This window comes from Rhopilema esculentum, chromosome 7, assembly GCF_057945365.1.
Source record: "Rhopilema esculentum isolate cy_ngs chromosome 7, ASM5794536v1, whole genome shotgun sequence".
NCBI lineage: Eukaryota > Metazoa > Cnidaria > Scyphozoa > Rhizostomeae > Rhizostomatidae > Rhopilema > Rhopilema esculentum.
This window is the reverse complement of record NC_142821.1, coordinates 6,549,703-6,569,880: the sequence shown is the minus strand read 5'-3', so window position 1 is coordinate 6,569,880 and position 20,178 is coordinate 6,549,703. Positions and strand designations below refer to the sequence as shown.

The following is a 20,178-nucleotide window of genomic DNA, read 5'->3' as shown; positions in this document are numbered from 1 at the left end:
CCTGCTATGGTCAAACAATTGTGCAAATTGTTATATCAGCATAGAATTTTGGGAAAAGGGGCAGTTTGATAAGCTGAAAAAGATAGGATATGGACTCCAACTGAAAATTGTCCCCTTGAGATTTTCTTAGGCTGGGGTACGTCGCTTCATGCCCCTAACGGCGTTATTACTGTATATCTTCTGTAAGTAGGCACAATATCACAAAAAAACTGTTCAACAAGGGGCAGTTTGATAAGGTACCTTCAAATTTCTTCTTTATTCGTTATTTGTCATGAAATTATATAAAGGGGCACTGGTTTTATCCCTGTTTATGGCGTTACTTTTAGGTAACTGCGCAGGAACCACCCTGAACATTAAACAATAGAAGGGAAACGAGGATGGTGGCTGATCAACATGCGCCGCTGCATGCCTTATGTTGTGATCAGTTCGTGACACATTTCAAGATTTTCGACGAGGAAGCCTCTTCATGTTTTATCGTAAAAGTCAACTTGATGGCGTAAAGATTGCTTGAAATTCAAATTTCTAATAACGATAGTTGCGTAATATTGGAAAATTACTTCTAATGGTAAATCCATGAGATTGAAATTGGTATTGGAGATGATTGATATAATGTAGGCCCGAGGAGGATTCATTCATCTCACACAATAAACTATCACCGACGGCTGTTACTATCCCGCGAGGTTCCTAACTAAGTGAATACATTTTGGAGCGTTTTATTCAGCAAGAACCATGTTTATGTCAACGAGATACAAGAAGAAAGATCCTGAATGGAGAAAGAAGTTGCTATTTAGCATGGACGATTCCTTGGCGAAGTTATTGGAATGTATGTCGATAGAATACAGGTAAGGAAGGACTTTCACTCCCAAAAAAATTAGAGACCAAAGTATTTAGATTTTTCATATGAAGTTTTTCAAAGTTTTGATGAATTTGTATCGTGATGTTATATGGAGTAGTTATGCCTTACGCTGTTATGTAAATAAAGTCGAAATTTCAAAAGCAAACAGCGCCGCATTGATAAATGAATTATGACTGGTATCTGGTTACTTTATTTGCACGACCTACGAATCAAATTTCCTATTCGAAACCAATTTGAATTAGCATACTATCAAGCTGTTTACTTTCACGATCTCTAATTTTTTGCATAAAAATACTATATTTGTAACATATGATGATGTAACTGTTAAATAATAAACAAGTCTCAGTTTATTATTTAATAAAGTAGTTCACACATTCATTGATTTAGACTAACGGTTTTTACAAGTTGTTGTTCACTTTTTTTTACATAGATTGCTTCTATGCTTTCTTTTTTAAATTTTTCAGTGTAAGCAAGCTCATCAGTCCCAAGTGGAAAAACTTTAGAAGCCAGAAGTTCAGATTTGAGTCAAAAACAAGGATAAACAATGCAATCTGGAGATGCTGGCATATTCAATGTATATAAAATTTGATTTTTTTATTTTATTTGGATATTATTTAAGCCAAATTTCACTTTTTATGATTAAAGATGACAATTAAGATGGGTGTTTGATTTTGATTGGAGATGTTTGAAACAATTATTTATTGTACCTTTAGAGAGAAACACACCAAACAATTTTCCAAGACATATGTTCTTAAAGGCATTTATACGTTTTGGTTGAGTCCTGAAAGTGAGCAATTTTTGAGTCCTGAAAGTGAAATGGGGCCTGATTCAAAAATGGGATTCAATTGTTCAGAAAAACATCTGTAAATGAAATGTCTAAATGTTAAGCTAAGTCAGATCATCTGTTCATTTAGATGTTTGAGATGTGTCTATATTTTAGCAAATGTCCAGATTTGGGCAGATGGTAGAGTTTCCTTAATCAGACCTTTCAACTATGTGAGGGGCTAGCTGTTGTCAGTAAGTCAAAACAATAAGCATTAGGAAATGAGACACAGATTTGATGTTTCATGTTTTGAGGAGTATTTATCTTCCTTTATTATGGCGTTAAATATATCCCTTTTCTTGTAGTCATGAAACTTTGTATGAAGTCTTCTGTGATTTTTAAAATTTTTAATGTGACTATGTGATATTTTGAAGTATATTGCAACAACAACGAAAACAGTTAAGAAGTTTCCATCAAAGTCTACCTTATATCCTAAAATATTTATGACCAGAGTTTTAGTGAATTCAAGAGTTGTGTTTTATGAAATAGTATTATTAACTATGGTTTGTGTTTTGCTATTTTGTGTCATGTATCTATTAATATTCGGATTTATGGAATTATGGTTTGTCTTGATTTAGACAAAGAACAAAAGAGACCAATATTTTTCAAGTTTGACATGCCCTTCTCAGATCAAACTGTTCACAGTACACCTCAGGTAATTTTTTTTGCTTAAACCATTCAACCTTTGCTTGAGATAATAAGAACAAATTTGTTATTTCTGATCATTTTTTGTGTCATATTGCAATGCATGATAGAATTCAAGTTTTATAATTTTTATTCTTTAGGCTGTAATCCTGGATGGAAAGACATGGAAAAGAAGACTTGACATTGTTTCCAGAGAGTACAAAAAATGGAGAAAATTCTACAATTTCAAGGTGAAAATTTGTGATTTCTAGTATAACCTTTTCATGGCTGTATCAAATTTTGATTTACATTGCTTTCTTTATTGTCATGGCATGTGAAAGAATATTGGTTGGAAATAATGACTAACTGTGTCTAAGTTACATATATATTGTGAAAGGTTTTGTTTTCTGAGGCTTAAGTTACATGATATCATACTTGAGTTACTTTAGATTGTTTTTTTTACTCTCTGGATTGAGGTTTTAGTTTACACCATGCTAATTCTAAATGGAAGAATGAAAGCCAAATCTATCTTGTATCTAACATTACATTTACATAAATTCTTTTTCATCATTCTGTCTTCCCAGGATGAACATTTGTTTTCAAATTGTTTCTTTTCCAGATTCTGAAAGGAGATACAGAGGAAACAGAAAATTTGAAACAGCTATCAAATGTATGTCACTTACTTGATAGCATTTCAAAATACATTTTGGTCCATCTAGCCTTTGATTTTTCTTTGTTACATAGCCAGGACAAATCCTTTTTTCTTTGAACATTTAATAAAAGTTGCAGAATTAATGTTAGTATGCAAGTCAATCAAAGATAATCATTTGAGCCTTTATGAGAATAGAATGATATGACAAGTTTTATAGACTCTGGAGAAATTCACTTCTTGTTGTTCATTTTAATGTATATGTACCACCAGAACAATGTTTTCCCTGATTTTCTATAAAAATTTATAAAAAACAAAATACATTTTCTATATCTCACATTCTATCCTTTTGTTAGATATATAATGAATGTTTTATGTTTTAATTTTATGGATCCACTGCCAAACTGGTATGGGTCAATCTTGCATTTATTTACACCATTCCTTGCATGTATTTTTCTCTTTGAGGTCCCAGTTAGATTTAATGTGATAATTAATAAAGTTGAATACATTTTGTAGAAAAGTATAAAACCAGTTTGATTTTGTGAATTTGGCTCATGAAATAAAAGTTTCATGAAAGTGTGGCTGTACAGGCTAGAAATAATGTTTGAAACAGGTATGACAGAACAACTTAAAATTGATATAAAGTAAGGCACAATTGCATAAAATTCCAAATATAGTCCTCCCAATGAAGTCTCCCAAAATATAAGCCCTCCATTCCTGGGACATAAGCTTGATTCTGATTTTTAGCCCCTAGGAATATAATAAGCTCAAGGCAATTAAATATAAAAGCATGACTTTCTCCCTTCAATACAAACATGTGCCATTTCCGAGACAATTTACTAAAAACATTATATATACAGGGTATCTCAGTTTCCCTTTTCTTGAGTCTGGGGCTTTCTAGCTTCACCAGCTTATTTCCTGTGATTTTTTAATAAAACCTATCATCCCATAATTATTGCAGATTGATTGCAAGTATCTCCAGAACATGAGTAATCTTTTCATTTATGCTTGAAAAAATGCATTCCCTGCTTTTTATACAGATGTTAACTGAATACCGATTAGAGTCTTTTGAATATACTCCCCCAAATATACCTACAACAAATATATTTTGATTTCTATGTTATTAGCAGTAGCATTGTTTTAATATTTTAGATGTTTTTGACTCTCTGTAAATATTCTTATGGTACTAATTATTTTCTTTTAGAATTCTGAGGATGAGTTTACTAGTGATGAGGAAGAAGATAATGATAAAAAGAAACTCAGGTAAACAATAGGGTGATTTTTTGCATAAAAATTGTTTTCCCCTTAAAAAATTTCTAATGAAGAAGAAATTATATTTTTGCTTGTTTAGGAATTATCATATTTTCTAGCTTGTCCAAATATTAGGATAATAAATGATACTTGAAAATCAATATTATGTATTCAGACAAGAAAGGTTGTTCCTATCTAATTGACTGTTTTATAAAGAGTACACAGAAATTGAAATAGGAAATAATGATCATAAATATAGATCATGTTGTTGCCCAAGAATGAGACCTGGCTTATTTTTGCCACATTTTCCTTTCAATTTGTGATTTTCATTGTAGGGTTTCACCCACAAAGACAGATGCAAAAGCACCAGTACCTGCTCAGAAGCTGTTTGAATCAACAAATTTAGAACTAGATACATGTAAGTTAACATTCCAGCATTTATCAAGCTGTGTGCGTTTTAGCATTTGCTTTGAAAAATTCATTCAAATGTCAGGTTGCACATACCATACCTATCTGTATATGTTGTCCTCTCTAGAATATCTTGTTCTTTTAGATGATTTTGTTTGTTCCTCACAAACTACTTTTTATTTCAAAGGATAAAGTGTATAATGCTTTATAGTAACTTTATATTTGCTTTGTTGACCCTATTGATAAATTAATTTGTTGAAGAATTTGAAATTAGTATGATAACAAATTTTGAATATACAGTTTTTATATCTACAACCAGTAAACTTTGGTAAAAATGGTATGAGTTTAATCAGTAAGGGATACAATTTTCAACAGCATTTCTTGTTTTTCACATGTTTGAATTGAATCAGCATGCCATTGAACTTTCTATGGAGATGCCGGTCTTTCAAGAGCATTTCATACATGTTTTTGTTTCGGGGCAGATTAAAGGGTAAACGTAAAGAAACAAAATTGGAAGACATAAAATATAGAAGACATTTTGATATCAATTTTAAAATAAGCTTTTGAGCTGAATAAGTGAACTTTTTACTGTAAATTTCCCCAATAAGCTTTCATTTGATTCTATTCTTTTAATGAAATTTAATCTATTCCTTTTCATTTTATAGTTTTAGCAGATTTACCTGATACCCTGTTTTCAAGCATCCGACCTCCAACTGTTGAAAATTCACTTGGCCTGACCTTTTCGGGTTAGTTTTTATGATTCTATTTACATTCCTGCACACTTTATTTATAAAAGCAAGCTTTAAAGTGAGTGGTATTATAAGACTGTATTTGCTTCGAGACATTTTTGGGATGTATGATAATTGTTGTTTTCCTAAACTCTGTTTCATGAAGATAAATGCCCTAAACAGTATGATAGAATGTATAAAGTAAAGTTTGTATTTGTTGATTATAGAGTTTGAAATACTGCTATGTATATCTATATGAAATGAGTCAATATTTTTTAATTCGTTTACTATGATACTCGCTGAATATTATCAGCAGGGATCACATGGTAACTACATTTTTAACCATTCAATGGCATTGCTACCATGTGAAAATGTTTCCATTTCACTAATGTAGATAATGAAATTTATACGTCGTTTTGTTCGAACCTTCTAGATTTATCTGATATGATCCAACCCACCCTGGATCAACTCAACCCATGTTTCGACGAACTTTTACAGAATTTCGACTTTCTCACAAGTAAGTTTGCCCCTAGATTCTTTGTTAGCCAATGTGAAAGCATATCAACGTCATTTTTCTAAAAGAATTGTAAATCTTATTGAGTATGCAATGATTAACCATCTTTGGTTGCTAGAGAGCTTACTGCATGGAAGTGCTGCAAATTAAGTTCACCCTTCTTTTCAAGAAGAATACTTTTTTATCAGTAAGATATGTGAAGTTAACTTTATGTTATGAACACCTTTTTCTAGTAGAAGAAGTGGAATAGTCATCGCTTTAGCAAAAATGTTTTTCTTTTTAGGTGATAGTGGGGCTTTACAGAATAATGCACGGTCGCTTGCCACGGTTGGACAGCAAATGGTAGCCCCTCTGCAAGAGGTGATCAACATCCAACACAACGGGGGACAGCTGCAGCAAGGCTTGCTAAATACAGACCAGATGTATGGTGATACTTTAGGATCAGCTTCTACGTACCTGTACTCTTCAGAAGTTCTTTATACTCCAAACCCAAGTGCCCCTTTGCAAAAAGCAGACTCAAGCATGGAAAATTTCACGTCGATGCTATCTGACGATAGTTCAGATCAAGGCCTACAATTTAGAATGTCAACAAAAAAATCGTCTGAGAAAAGGGCAATCTCTGAAACAATTGAGGATATCACAACCTCGTCGCCGCCAAGAAAAATCATGGTGAAAGAAGTAGATAGAACAGCGCAGTTTTTAAATGATAAGTATTTGCAGAAGGATCTTGTACAAGACCCTACAGTCTGTCAGGGTTCTATACAGCAAACCCTTTTCAGTGGAAAGAATGATCTTGGAAGTAGAGGATCACATTTCGAAACCCTGCTCTCTAATGCAATGGGCTCATCGCCCAGTCAGGCTGCTTCATCTTCAACTGCTATTGAAAGTGCAGCCAGTGCTGTTTTGAGAACCGATGCTAGAAATAAAAAGGTGGGCAATAATCCATCTGCTAAGATTGCTGAAGACAGTGCTACCCAGACACTACAACGTAAGATGTTGGTCAACCAAACTGCCACAACCAAAGTTGTAGAGTTTGCTGAGCTTCCCCCGCAGCTTCAAGCTCCAAATCTTACCGCCCACCTTCAAGCAGTCATGTCGACAAGGTCGAAGAACCCATCCTTACCCCGAAATAAGTCTGATACGCAGCTCAGTTCCTTAGAAGAAAAGTTTGTGTCTCCTTACACGGTAAGAAACACAACCATTCGGAGAGAGAGCACCGTTGCATTGGCAACTCGTACTAAACGAAACGTAGCCCGTTTACCAAGGAATATGTCCGACACCAATCTGGTCCAAATGGAAAAAGATTCTTCTAAAGTGCTGGCAAGACGCCGCTTGTCATCAATCAGTGTTGACAGCAAGCCTCTTATTTTGCCAAAAAACTTTTCAGATTCAAATCTATGTGCTTTAGGGCGTGGCACTCACAGACGACCTCAGCCTATACTGCCAAAAAACCTTATCGCAATCGTGCCGCCAGCGCCAGCTAGAATAACTTCTGGCATATCGAGGGTGTCTTTTAGCCAGGTTGACACTATTGTTGCCCAGACAACTGTCAGTGGAGGACAGTTTACAACATTTATGGTAAGTAAGCAACAGCCAACCAGCACGAATCCAGTTCAAGTCACACTTTACATGCCAAAGACTACCAAAGCTGAAAGCGTTTCTGCAACCACAGAACCACCAAAGGCATCCGAGCAATGCATTGCACCTCCACAGAGAGTTGAAGTAATTCAGTATAAAGGACATCAGCTAGAAAGCCAGGGAAAACAACTAAGTGTTGTGATCCCATCAGCTACTGTGGCTCCGAGCCTGGCTCTCTCAAAGACACAACAACAAACAACAAGCTTTCAAGCATCTGTTCAACAGGATTTGGCACAACAAAGAGTTTCTGTGACAAATGAAGGATCTGGAAGAAGGACACAGAGTCAGATACTTTCTGTCACGGGTAATGAAATGCCTTTAACCAGGCCAGGATTTCAACCATCATTAATCCTGCCAATGCAGTCGGAACCAGTGAGGTCTATTGCCATGACCAGCGTCATACAAAAGACTTCAACTGTCCAAACGCCGTATAATATAACGACTGACATTGTTGGTCATTCCAGCAAAGGCATCTCATCGACGGTCCAACAGGTTGCACCTTTGAATAATACAAACATGACGACAGTCGCTGCTGTCGAGCATAAAGTGCCCGTTGTTATTCAAGATTCTGACAAGACTGAGTCGATTGCACCATTACAAGGTCTTTCGGAGCAACAACTAGTAAATTTGGCTCAAATTCTTCAGGGCTCGAGAACAGGGGCTGTAGAACAGGAAACGACAATAGCGTATTTGGAGGTGCTGCAGAAGCAGTTAAACGCTTTACTTGTACAGCAACAAGAAATGTTAAAGTCGCAGCCGCCCACATCTGAGAATAACCAAATTTCTTCAGCAAATCCTTCGGGAAGTGTATTGACATCAAGCATCCCAGACAGTCAGTCTTTTGCTAGAAATGTTTACTCTGCGCCAACAAGCAGCTGTTTAGATGTACAGCAAAAAGCGCATACTCCTTCTGTGGAGAAAGTTTCTGCGCCATTTGCTAGAATTGCTGGCAGCCAGTCATTTCAGGTATCCGGAATGAGCGAGCAGAAAGTTACGAATGTTAGCAAGCTTGCGATACACCCTGAAGCAGAGATGCTGCTTGATGGGAACACCCGGTCAACAATCTCACTCACTAGCTCAATTCCCATGAAGAAGCAAAAGCGCCAACAACACAATCAATCACAGGCCTCTGCACGAATCAACCCTGCGCCGCCACCAATCTCAACTCAAATATTTATGCCAAAATGGGACAATTCACTTTCAGTTGGCAGTAGGACTTCAACCATTGTGGTGCCTGTCCATGACAATACTGTCAATCAAAGTGTCACATACCAAACTTTGCCAGGTTTGATGCCCTCGCCTCAGCCTGCAGGTGGGCTGCCACATCAGACAGTTTTGCAATTCCCTTACGGCTCCTCCGCATCGCAGTTGCCAGTCGTCCAGTCTGTTACTGGTTCTGCACAGCAGCAAGTAATCGTTGGAGTGCAGTCAAGTCCACACTTTTCAACCTTGGACTCATCTGGAGTGGGTATATCGATTGCTCAAGCGCTGGGCAATAGCCTTGTTAGCAATATAAAATTTCGATCTTCATCAGAGCCGCTGCTTCCTGGGTCTACCACCATTGCTATACCAGTTGACAGTACAGTTACAAAGGCGTCTGCAAGGCCTACTATGGTAGACTTAGCAATTGCAGCAAGCCAAAGAACATATTTGACTGACAAACTCCCAAGTCTCGAGACTAAGACATTGGAAGGTTCTGCTGCTGCAACCTCTACGGTGAGTTATTGTCTTCGTTTCTACTTTACAGCATTTTATATTTTTTGCACTTTAAAAATTGTCGGCTCCTAATAATTCTAATCCAAAGTTTCTAGAAAATGAGCAGTTTTACAGGGTTTGTCTCAGCCTTCCAAAATTTAAAATGATTGCCATGTTCTCACTACATAACTAGCATTCCAAAGTATAAAGAAGAAATAGTTAATCTCGTATAGATTTGAGAGAATGCCAATTTGCGAAATTTCTCACACAATTTGAGCCTTATTTATTGCATTCACGAGACTGCAAGTAACTTGTTACATCTGTCATGCCTTAGTGGATAATGGTGCAACCTGGGCCTAGAGCAGCTACCCAACCTCATAATTGATTTTTTGTATCGACTGCCTTCTATCATACAATTTTCCTTATCAGTTCGAGCAGGCTATTGTCACATATAACTATGGTTAATTTACTAAATTATATATAGGTATTAATTTTAACATGAATAATATCATCGTTAACATAACGTTTAGCATAATCAGTTACGCTTTTCAACATACAGCCTCGTCCATACTATCTAATTAAAACATAAACAAATTTGAAGCATATAGACTATATGTTTAAAACAGCCTGATCTATTAGTCTAATGTAATAATAGCCTGGTCTGTTAGACTGGTCCATCTATTCAAATTGAGATCAACTGTAGTAAAGAACACAGTAAAGTATTCGTCTTTCCTCCGTGCGAATTCCTCAAGATTTGAAAACATTCCAACGTACCTGGCAGGGGCTTTTAATTTCGTTTATTTTTATTCGCCTTCCGCCGGGTCTTTGCCCATACAAGTCATTTGTTTAGGGCTCTGTTGCAGCAGTTGATATATTTCCAAGCATAACTTTAACAATATCCTTATAGTGCCATCACCAACAAGTTTTAGAACTGAACAGTTTTTTGGTAAGAAGGAACAACATTTCTTTGATCTGAATTTATGCACTGTAATATAGTTACGCACCCAGTTACTTTCAATTATATCTGTGACTTTAATGAAGATAGCTGCTTACACGGCGTTCGGCATTGGCAGTACAGGGTTCCCCAAGCATTTTAGATCATGTATCTCGGCATGTACTTCTTCATAGAATCCTTTATTACTCATTGACTCTCTGGCATGCACATAAAACTGGATACTGATGATAATGAAGTATACGCTCATTTTCTACATGCACCTTCCTGTCCCTCAGATAGCCCCCAGGGGTCGATATTTACCACTTCAGAGAACCTTGCTCTTGAGGATGACAGCAATGCGTGGAAGGAAATAGGAAGAGGAAAAAAGCGCCCTTGAGTCTAAGCCTCTTGAACAAACTTTAAAGGAATATCACTAAAAGCTGTACTGCAAAGCGGTGTCGCTAGACTTTGACAGCTTTGACGTTGTGTTTCATCCCACTGAGATGCAGTGACCAGTATATATAAGATATCCACAAACACCTGTAGACTAGTTGCGCCCCATATCAGGGCACATCGGTACTGCTAGACTGAAAGAGGACCTAAAATTGACCCAAAGCCATGCATTCCGCGTCAGTTGGATTGCAAGTTGGAGGTAGTGTAAAAAGTGGCAGTGCAAAAAGGGACTCTTAAACTTGATCGCCAATTAGTTCAACTCAAAGAGAGCTCCTTTTTGAACTCCTGTACATACATCCACCTTTATTTTGTATTTAAAGTAGTTAGTTTTTTTTCTCGAAAACGTGATACAGCAATAACCTTTTTAAGTATTTTTTTACAGATGCATGGTCACTTTTAAACCAGCATTCCTGAATGGGCTAAATAAATGAAATGAACTGCAAGTAAATGCACTAATACCAATGACCATAGAAAATATCTTAAAGATGCACAATCACTATAGCTGATACCAAGGTTCTCTTCTCGTTCTATGAAATATGTGACTTACAAGAATTGTTTTTCAGGATGACTTGTCAACTTCCGTCGTCAGTTGTGTTGTTCAAGCAATACCTACGATTGCTGCGTCAGGTAAGATGCATTCTATTGGTTTTGAAAACAGTTAATCCTGGTTAGCAGGGGCGTCTAAGGCCAGTCCAGGTCCAGAACAAATTTGGCCCTAAGGAACCCCGCCCAACAATTTGTAAGTCACCACGCCCTTCAAATTCCAAAGCTCCCTTTTGAAGGAAGAAAACTCCCTTTTGAAGGGACAGTTGTTGACAAGGTTGTGCAAAAATGTTGTATGCATGGATCAAGGACACGTGAACATCGAATCAAGCTCTGTGATAAACTTACAGGCATTGATTCCATATAAGAAGCTGAAACTAGTAGTACTTGCGTTTAGATGAGAACTTGTAACATCTTGATAGTAATGTGACGTAAGATTTTTATTGGCCCTAGTCCTTTTGCCTCTTCAGCTCCCCCCTCCCCCACCTTTTGAAGTTTCTGACAGCTATGTTTTTATATACTTGGTCACCTAAGAAGCAAGTGTATTGGTTCTGAATTATTTTAGCGAGCTTTGTCTACTGGGAAATGAACAGATAGTATTATTGACGCTGCATAGAATACTGAATTAAATATGTTTTTGTGGGAAAGCTTAAGTCTATTGATGGATGATCTTCAAACGTTTATATACAAGGCTCACTGTTATGTAAGACATAGCACTCTGTTGTAATAGTTATCAATTTTAAGAGCGAGTTTGTATTATGAAAGGACATTTCTAACGAATCAGTTCCTGTTTCCAGATTCCCCAGCATCTATAAGAAGTGACGCAAACAATGCTAAGGTATGTAACAGTTTGATGTTGATTATATAATATGCCACTTAACCTTAGTTACCGACATAAGAGGCATGAGAAGTCAAGAATAACTGGAACTGCCCACCCTCCCGCAGTTAAAAAAAACATTAAAATCGTATTTCAAGAGCTGAAATTAAATCAAAACACGACTCCTTTGAAGAGCAGCAAATATGCCCTAAAAATTTATTGTATTTGAATTGTAAATTTAATTTAATTATTTTTTTTGAAATGCTGAAGGGATTTTTAAGTGTATAAATAATTTAATATGAATATTATTATTGTGTTAGACATGTTTTCTCCTCAACCATTATAAGCAACATTTTATCTTACTTTAAATGCAACATTCTATGTTGCCTATTGTACGGTATCCATGTTGAATAAAATTGACAATGGAGAGCCTGGGAGTAAAGCAAGTGTTATTCAAAATATCAATCATGGGCTATATTAATATGTTATTTAGTAGAAGCCAAAATTGCTATCCTTAATGTTTCCTGTTGTATTTTATGATCAATATTTGTATTCTACTTTTTCATTCACAGCGCTCTCGCTTGAGATTCGAGGACAGAGAAGTTTACAAGGTGTCCTATACCGATCATTCGTGTCATTTTTTTAAGGCCTGTTCAGGGTTTATATAAAAAGTTTTTCAAGGAAAGGATGCAAATATAATAAGATGCTTCTGTCATTGTAATACATTAGCTGTTTTTGCTTTGACCTCAATGCAGAGTTTTTCTGAATTTGAAACGAAGTAAAGCAATTGTTTGCAGATTGATAAAATTTTGCACAGCTAAAACAGAAAAGAGTACGAGTAAGCAAATCGTTGTCGCTGGAGGAATATCATTTATGTCTTGTATTATCACTAAAGTGTTTTGTGCCTGCAAAGAGCCAAGTAATTACTTGTTTTCCTATGCAACTGCGTATAAGATTTGTTTAGAACTTTCCAATGGGGCAGCCTTGGAGTCAGAAGATAAATATCATACCTGTTGATTTTCTCAGAAAGCAATTAATGAGATAAATATAGGCTTATGTGCCACATTATAGAGACTTGATATCGCTTGTGTCTTCTTAGGAATATCGACGCAAAAACCACGTGACTGCTGAACAGAAAAGACGTGGTCTTATAAAGGTATTGTCACTTAAGAATGTTCAACCAGCCATCTGCCCTGTCATTGCGCAAATGCCTTAAGGGTGTGAATCGTTCTTTGATGTTTTCACAAAATGTTTTCACCTGATCCAAATTATTAAAATACTATCGCCATGTTTGTACCTTTTTGTCACCAAATGACCTGCCTTTGTGTCTTGACTAAATGGCGAGTTTGGAGATTTCTCACTGATTTGTCTTTTCGACAGAAATCTGCTGTGTGCACTAGGCTTAAGCTGGTGAAAAAGAATTTTTCCTGTTTTGTTCAATTCTGATTAAGTTTTCTGGATCGCTTTTTACCCAAAACGATTGTTTCTTCTGGCCATTTTCTGTCACTTTCTCGAGGAGAACTGTTTGAAGTCTGATTAAAAAGATGGTATTCATTTATGTATTGCCTACTGTTTTACTTGAATTTGTTTTTTAGGTTGCATTTGACCAGCTAATTTCATTGATACCAAGTCTTCAAAACGACAAGCAAGGAAGAACAAGCAAAGCTCTTGTCCTCCAAAAAGGTTTATTTTTCTCATTGATTTGTTTCGCATTCTTTTTGTGATTGTTTTCTACCAAAGTCTATCATGAAAGCATTGATTTATGGTAAATAGGCTTCCTCTACTTAGGGTCATCCTCTTTCGGCGTGATCAGCTTAGTTCCACGTGATCTTGGCACTCATTTTTACAATATTTCATGGGCAGGTCCTATTTTCCAAATCAGTACGAGGCCACTTCCTGTTCAGTTTAGTTCAGTTCAGTTCAGTTCAGTTCAGTTCAGTTCAGTTCAGTTCAGTTCAGTTCAGTTCAGTTCAGTTCAGTTCAGTTTTATATTTTAAATTCCATTGCATACAATTCAAGAATATTAACAATACATACAGAAAGGATATAAGTAGACTACAAGGATATAAGTCATGTTACTGATTACAAATACCAACAGAGGAACAAATGAATTGTGAGCAAGGAATAACTTAAAGGGGGAGCCCCCTGAATAGGTAAACTAATCGAGGAGGGAGCCCCCTCCCCTTATCCCAAAATGTTATTGAATGAGTAAGGATGAATTTGAATAATCTGAGAAATAGACACATATGCATTTCCTACGTAAAATTGTGCAAGATATCTTGTGGTCAGTCAATGCTCCAACAATAATGTTGCTGTTCTTAAATCATGGCTTAGGGTATCGGGTATACACTCTGTATTTTTATCAGGATTAAGCGCCTTTTAATGCATATATTTATTGAACATAAAATGTATTGCATGATCCTAATAGTTTTCTTCATAAGCAAGAGGCCCCCAGTAAGAACAAGTGGAAATGATAAGACGCATTTGTGTCTTTTGGTTTGATATTTGTAGCTCTCAAAATCCCATCAGTAAGTCTCTTAGAGAGAAACTATGTTTAAACGTTGATCTTTGAGAAAAGAAATTTGATCTTCTGGATACTGTTCTGATTTGGAAGGATCTTGAAATCATAATGTAATTTTTCGTCCTTTTCTTTGTTTACATCGCCTTTTTCTAGGTCTTCATGTGGCGTTAATACGAGCCTCTAAAAATCTCAAGTCGTTTTTATATAAATGTTGCCATCATTTCAGATGTTTGTTTTCCTTGCTTGCCTATCATCATCCACCTTACGTTTAAAAGTTAGGTTTTTATAAAACCAGTCTAGTTGGTGGTCTATTGGTGATGTGAACCTGTCATTAAGCTATGTATCTCTGGCCACATGTCCTAATATTGATGGTCTTCACTGTGTTTCTATTTAAGCTGTCGACTACATTGACCATCTTCAAAGGGAGAAGGAGCTAACGAAATACAAAATAGAGAAAGCACGCAGAGAAGTCAATCGACTAAACGAAGAGATAAAGTAAACTATTTGTTCTCAATCATTTCTTCGTGCTACTTAATCAGTGAATCATAATTGCATTGACAGGGGTTTCGTATCGATTGAATTCAATAGAGGTGGGGTATGGCAATGAGACAATATTTGTCACATCAGTTTTGACCGTTGAAGTATTTGCCATTAGTGTATAAGAGACGGGGGATTGTGTCCCTTATGTCACGACTTCAATATGGGCTGATAGCAAATGATAACTATCAAACATCTAAAGCCCTGACTCGAACATTCGACCCTCGATAAACAATTAAAATGCTTTTATAGACTATGAAACAGCTTGGCTTATTTAAGCACAAGAAAGCCCCATTGAATGAAATATTGCTACCTCAAGCGTAATGAATATTTTTACGATGATATTTACCTACCAAGAGAATTTTTTCAACTGCAAAAGTCTTTATTTAACTGATCATAGAAAGTATGTACGAATATACTCAGCATGGCAAATCTGTTTGTGCTTCAAATGTATTGAAATGCAATTATTCAGATGTACTGAGCTTCAGAATATCGTATTCTCTGTTTAACTTCTTTGTACTCCAACTATCTTGCAGAATTTGTCAGCAAAAGCTTCCAGCTGGTGGAGCAATTTCTGAACAGGTCTGTTTTTGTTGGACTAGATTTTTTGTTCATACCGTTGTTAGGAAGGGTTGAAGTGCTTTAGCTTGTTGTTATTTGCTAAAAATAGTGTTTCAATCAACATGTTTTGTTTTCAAAATATATTCTTTACAATGCATGAATTTGTTGTTATATATTTTCCCAAAAGATTTTTGTTACAGTATTCCCTTCCTTTGTTGTGACATTGAAGGGTCATGATTTTGTATTCTGCTCTTCAAACGTGCATAATAGTATAGACTTCCTCGGTGACCCCGAATTTTTTCCACATTCTCCATATGATCCTAGATTGCCTTGTCAAATGTTTCTGTACCCAAATTTAGCTTGAATGTTTCTACAGGAAAGGTCTTAATTTTAGAGCTTGAACAGCTAGCTCAACGTTTTACCTATTTCCATTTTCTTGCGATCCATGGCTTCCTTTGTCACACCCAGCAATACACAGCATTTATTTCGTTTGACAGTGTGTTATGTTTTGATAACTTCGTTAAGTATTTTGGCAAGGATAGTAGCCTCTTGTTTTTGCAAGAATTGTAGCCTCTACGAGTGATAAAAGTCAACCGAATCATCCAGTTGACAGTTATCACCCGTAGAGGCTATGGTCAACAAGTAGGCTCGAATCCCACCTTTACTTTAAGCAAATAGAAATGTTAATATTTATGCCAAACTACCACTTTGGTTTGCTTCTGACCGTCCCTTTATTGTCTAGGAGAATAATCGTGATGCAAAGACGTCGTATTTGGAACTTGTGAGAGGAAGAATTGTAACAGATCCAAAATACTGGCTTGTATCCTTTATTATCCAACTGCAATATTAACACAATAAGGGTGCCACAGTCACCTTACTTTTGTAGGAGTAGCTTGTGAGTTAGCGTAGGGCATTTAGTGTGTCTGGCTTGTGAGTTAGCGTAGGACATTTGGTGATGGTTGTAATATTATGCTATCAACTTAAGTAGAAAAAAGTATAGAAATGGTTGTTTTTAATGTCTAAGCATAAGTTTTAACAAGCCAATGAACAACTAACCCAAAGGCAATAGAGGTAAACTGGGAGATATGGGGTTTTGTAAATACTCTAGCTAATGTCGCTTTTTTGATATCTTTCTTTGAAATATGTTACTCTCTCAGCTTTATGTGAAAATTCATTGTTTTGAAAGAAGGAAGTGCAACAAACAAAGTCATGATTTGTTAAACATTTTCATTTATTTCTTATGTTTCTGTGGGACATTTCCTTATATTAAAAATACCCAATGCAAATTCCAAATTTTACTCCATCTCTTGTTTTCTTTCTATCGTTTATTGGCTTGATACCATCTGTATAAGAATAATTCCATGCAGTAATACTAGTTTTCAGCCTTAACTTTACAAGTTTTCTGTACTGTTGCGGCCTTTGTTTGAATCATACAACAAAAAGACTGTCACTAAAACTTTACAAGAGTTTATCCAGTCAGTCTTAAAATGGTTTGAAGAACATTGCTCACTGCCGGTTCTAAGACCAGGTTTGAATAAATTCTTACGTATTCTTTATTTATTCCTTGTTCAGAAAATGTCCAATCTTCAAAATTCATTGAACGATTTTTAACAGGGAGGAGGGGGACTTCTCTTTGCCTTTTACCATAAGGGAACCACAAAAACTAATGTGTCTTTTCATTGTATCTTCCTTCCTTTTCGAAGTATTCGACCTTTTTGTAAACTGGATACTGACCCCCTCCTCCCTGTTAAAAATTGTGCCGATTGGGGGCATGGGGGCGTCAATGTCTGCAAAGTCCAAGAAAGTTGGTCATGCAGCGGATACCTTAGCGTTAATTAGGAAAGTTGTCCAAATTTCAACCCGTAATTCATTTATTTTTTCTGGTCATGGTTGGTCATACTCAACTTTCTCTTTTGTACAATTAACTTGCCATAAGTAGCAAGCTAACGACTATAAGATGCAGTCGATTGAACATTTTCAGACTTTCAGACAGAACATTGACTTACTATAGCGCAGGGCCGGTGAAACCGGGATGGCCGGAGAACCACGACCCCCCGCTTTTCTGCAGAGCAAATAGAAAGCTTTAAACAAAAGTGGAAAGAAATTTAGCCTACCATTCTGTAAGTAACTGTGCCTAGTGTTCCCTTAAATATGTCCTTACTTTTAGCTTGGTTACCATGTCCTTATCATGAATAAAATTGAGCATGAGAATTTGATCAAACAAATCGGTCATTGTCTACGTTGTACCACGAAAAGGATCCGGAATTAGTTGGTGCCAGCATAAAGTGATGAAGTTTTTTTTGTTCTTTGGCCTAAACTTGGCTCGCAAGGTCTATTTGTTAACGGAAACTTTTTCAAAAATGTTGCAAAAAGAGATAAATCAGTTGTTGAAGGAAAAGGAACTGCCGGAAAAAACTTTTTGAGAATATGAGAAATAAAGAATGGCCTTATTTTTTCTTTAAAACTATCATCATGAAAGCTTCAAAGTTTGATTCTATCGATAATCCATTCCTACTAAAAAAGAGAAAATCCAGAAGTAATTATAAATTCTAGCACAGTTTGAAGTTTTCCATATCAAGAGTCTTTTTTGTTAAAAGCACTTTATTACCAAAGATATTTAAGATAAGATTTTACAGAGCAATTTCCCACTGTACAAAATTGCTTAAAATATTTTTTAGCTTATAGTTCTTTTGTTGATTTTTAAAGTTAATGTTTTTATGTTAACCATGTTTCATTTTTCTTTCTCCCTCATCTTATTTTTGTTATTTTTATAATCTAAGAAACGTTTCATTACGAGCTACATTAAAAAGGTTATTTTAAAACCTTCAAGCCCTTTCTTATTTTGTGTCAACATTATAATAGACGAAACTATAGAAAATGTTAGCATCACATCAACGATCAGGTCTTTGTTGCTGATGTTTTATATGTCAGCAAAATAAATTTTTTGATCTACACATCTATTTTATTGATAAAAAGGCTTGCCTCCAAGCCATAATACAGCCAAAAATAGTGACATCACTTTCTTTCACAAAGTACAAAATGTCTAAATTTCTGAAGCACAAAAATACTATGTCACATATTTAAGGCATGCCATGATTAAATTAATCTTTTTATTTTGAAACACAGAGTACCATTAAGGCTTTTAACAATGTATAACAAATATCTTAAAAGTTTTAAACCTCAGGGGCAGCATAGTCAAAAAATGCCTATTTGTCACTCAATAAAAGTAAATCATTATCTTTAATGTTTTTTTAAACATCACATTTATCCTCGTGTGAAGTCAACAAGTTGAATTTTGAGTGAGACAAATGAACGGGACAAATTTCCATTGCCTTGGGAATGCTACCAATGACGACTCATTTAGATGAAATGGTTCTTACTTCTCGTGTATTTATGGCAATATTATAGACTTAAGAAAACGACCAAGTATTTTTTAGGAAACTATTGAAGCTGTCTTAAAGCTAGTCATGTTGATTTGATACTTTATTTCTAGCTGTGATTGGGTCTTTGCGGCAAATAAGCACAGACACAGCAATACTGTCGGACCCAGGTTCACTGCCTGACCAAGCCATGAAAGCAGCAAATAGCCAAGACCCAACAATCCTTGGCCCACATCTGCAGGTAACCACCAAGAGTCAGCAAGTCACTACCAGAGTGCAGATGCATCCGGAGGTGCAGGGTTCTACAGTGTCATCATTAATCGGAAGTCAGAATACAGTTCTCATACCTACACAGACTGTGAGATGGCAAACCCAACCACGTCAGTAAGCTCAATGTAATAACAAACTGTAAACATATGCTTTAGAAATTGCAACATGGGTAAAGGTATTTTAGACTTGGGTTATTTGTAATCAAATTGGTCACCTGAATCAGGGACCATGCCACAAATTTGAAAGGGGGGCTTGGCTTCTTTCACCTTTAATTGAAACTATTTCCTTTGCAAAAAAGTGGGTTGGCCATGGCCCGCCAGTGTAATGGGCCCTGTGTAGTAGCTTGTTTGACAAATATAATGGATTATTTTTTCTCATATATTCAGAAGTTCTATACAAATTGTTGTTATTGACATTAAAGGAGTATTTTGAAGTAATTATGAATTTATATCAAATACTACTGGTTATATATATATCTATAGAGTAAAAAGGTTCTTTTGGTGCTTCGCTGTTTGTATATAAATACAGGTTTTTTTGGGATTGACATTCAGGTAAAGTTGAAGATCAATCAATCATGATATATGGTATACCAAGCAGGTTTCCAAAGGTAACTTTTGTTAGCTAAATGACTACATTTCTTATATTGTAATCAAAAGTTATACAAACTAATTAAATGAAATATGGAGGTTATAGAATTCTTGAAATGCAAATTTAACTCCAAACATTCAAGTTTAAGCAACAAGACACTTCACTACACATTCAAGAATACTGCATTCTCAAAATCTTGATGATATTTTTCTTTTAATTACATGGAAACTGAATTATACATTTTCTTTCTAAAGGTAAAGTGCTCTGATTTCCTCTCAATAAGTTTTCATTTCTTGATCTACCTTTTCAAGATGACAGTATAAATTTCTGTTTCTTATTATGACCACATTCTTTACTGTTTCTCGTGTCAAATGCAATCTAATTTCAC

General features: G+C 35.8%; 1 protein-coding gene across 1 annotated transcript; it reads left to right on the top strand.

The window, feature by feature from the left end:
• The first annotated feature begins 241 nt into the window (after positions 1–241).
• On the top strand, positions 242–19,320 carry LOC135683680 (uncharacterized). The gene is made up of 21 exons (XM_065199009.2): positions 242–842; positions 1,321–1,430; positions 2,258–2,334; positions 2,465–2,554; positions 2,923–2,973; positions 4,157–4,215; positions 4,539–4,621; positions 5,277–5,357; positions 5,773–5,856; positions 6,137–9,207; positions 10,094–10,132; positions 11,137–11,200; positions 11,914–11,954; positions 12,506–12,544; positions 13,033–13,089; positions 13,529–13,616; positions 14,850–14,949; positions 15,528–15,573; positions 16,295–16,372; positions 16,951–17,080; positions 19,046–19,320. The coding sequence occupies exons 1-21, from the start codon at positions 730–732 to the stop codon at positions 19,318–19,320; spliced, it is 4,776 nt and encodes a 1,591-aa protein (XP_065055081.2). The 5' UTR covers positions 242–729.
• Positions 19,321–20,178: the final 858 nt, after the last annotated feature.

What these genes read in the sequence shown, in the direction of transcription:
- LOC135683680 (XM_065199009.2), top strand. Translation starts at nt 730, where the DNA reads ATGTTTATGTCAACGAGATACAAGAAGAAAGATCCTGAATGGAGAAAG. An exon ending in TGTATGTCGATAGAATACAG is followed by an intron (nt 843 to 1,320) that starts GTAAGGAAGGAC and finishes TAAATTTTTCAG; the next exon opens with TGTAAGCAAGCTCATCAGTC. An exon ending in ACTGCCGGTTCTAAGACCAG is followed by an intron (nt 17,081 to 19,045) that starts GTTTGAATAAAT and finishes CTTTATTTCTAG; the next exon opens with CTGTGATTGGGTCTTTGCGG.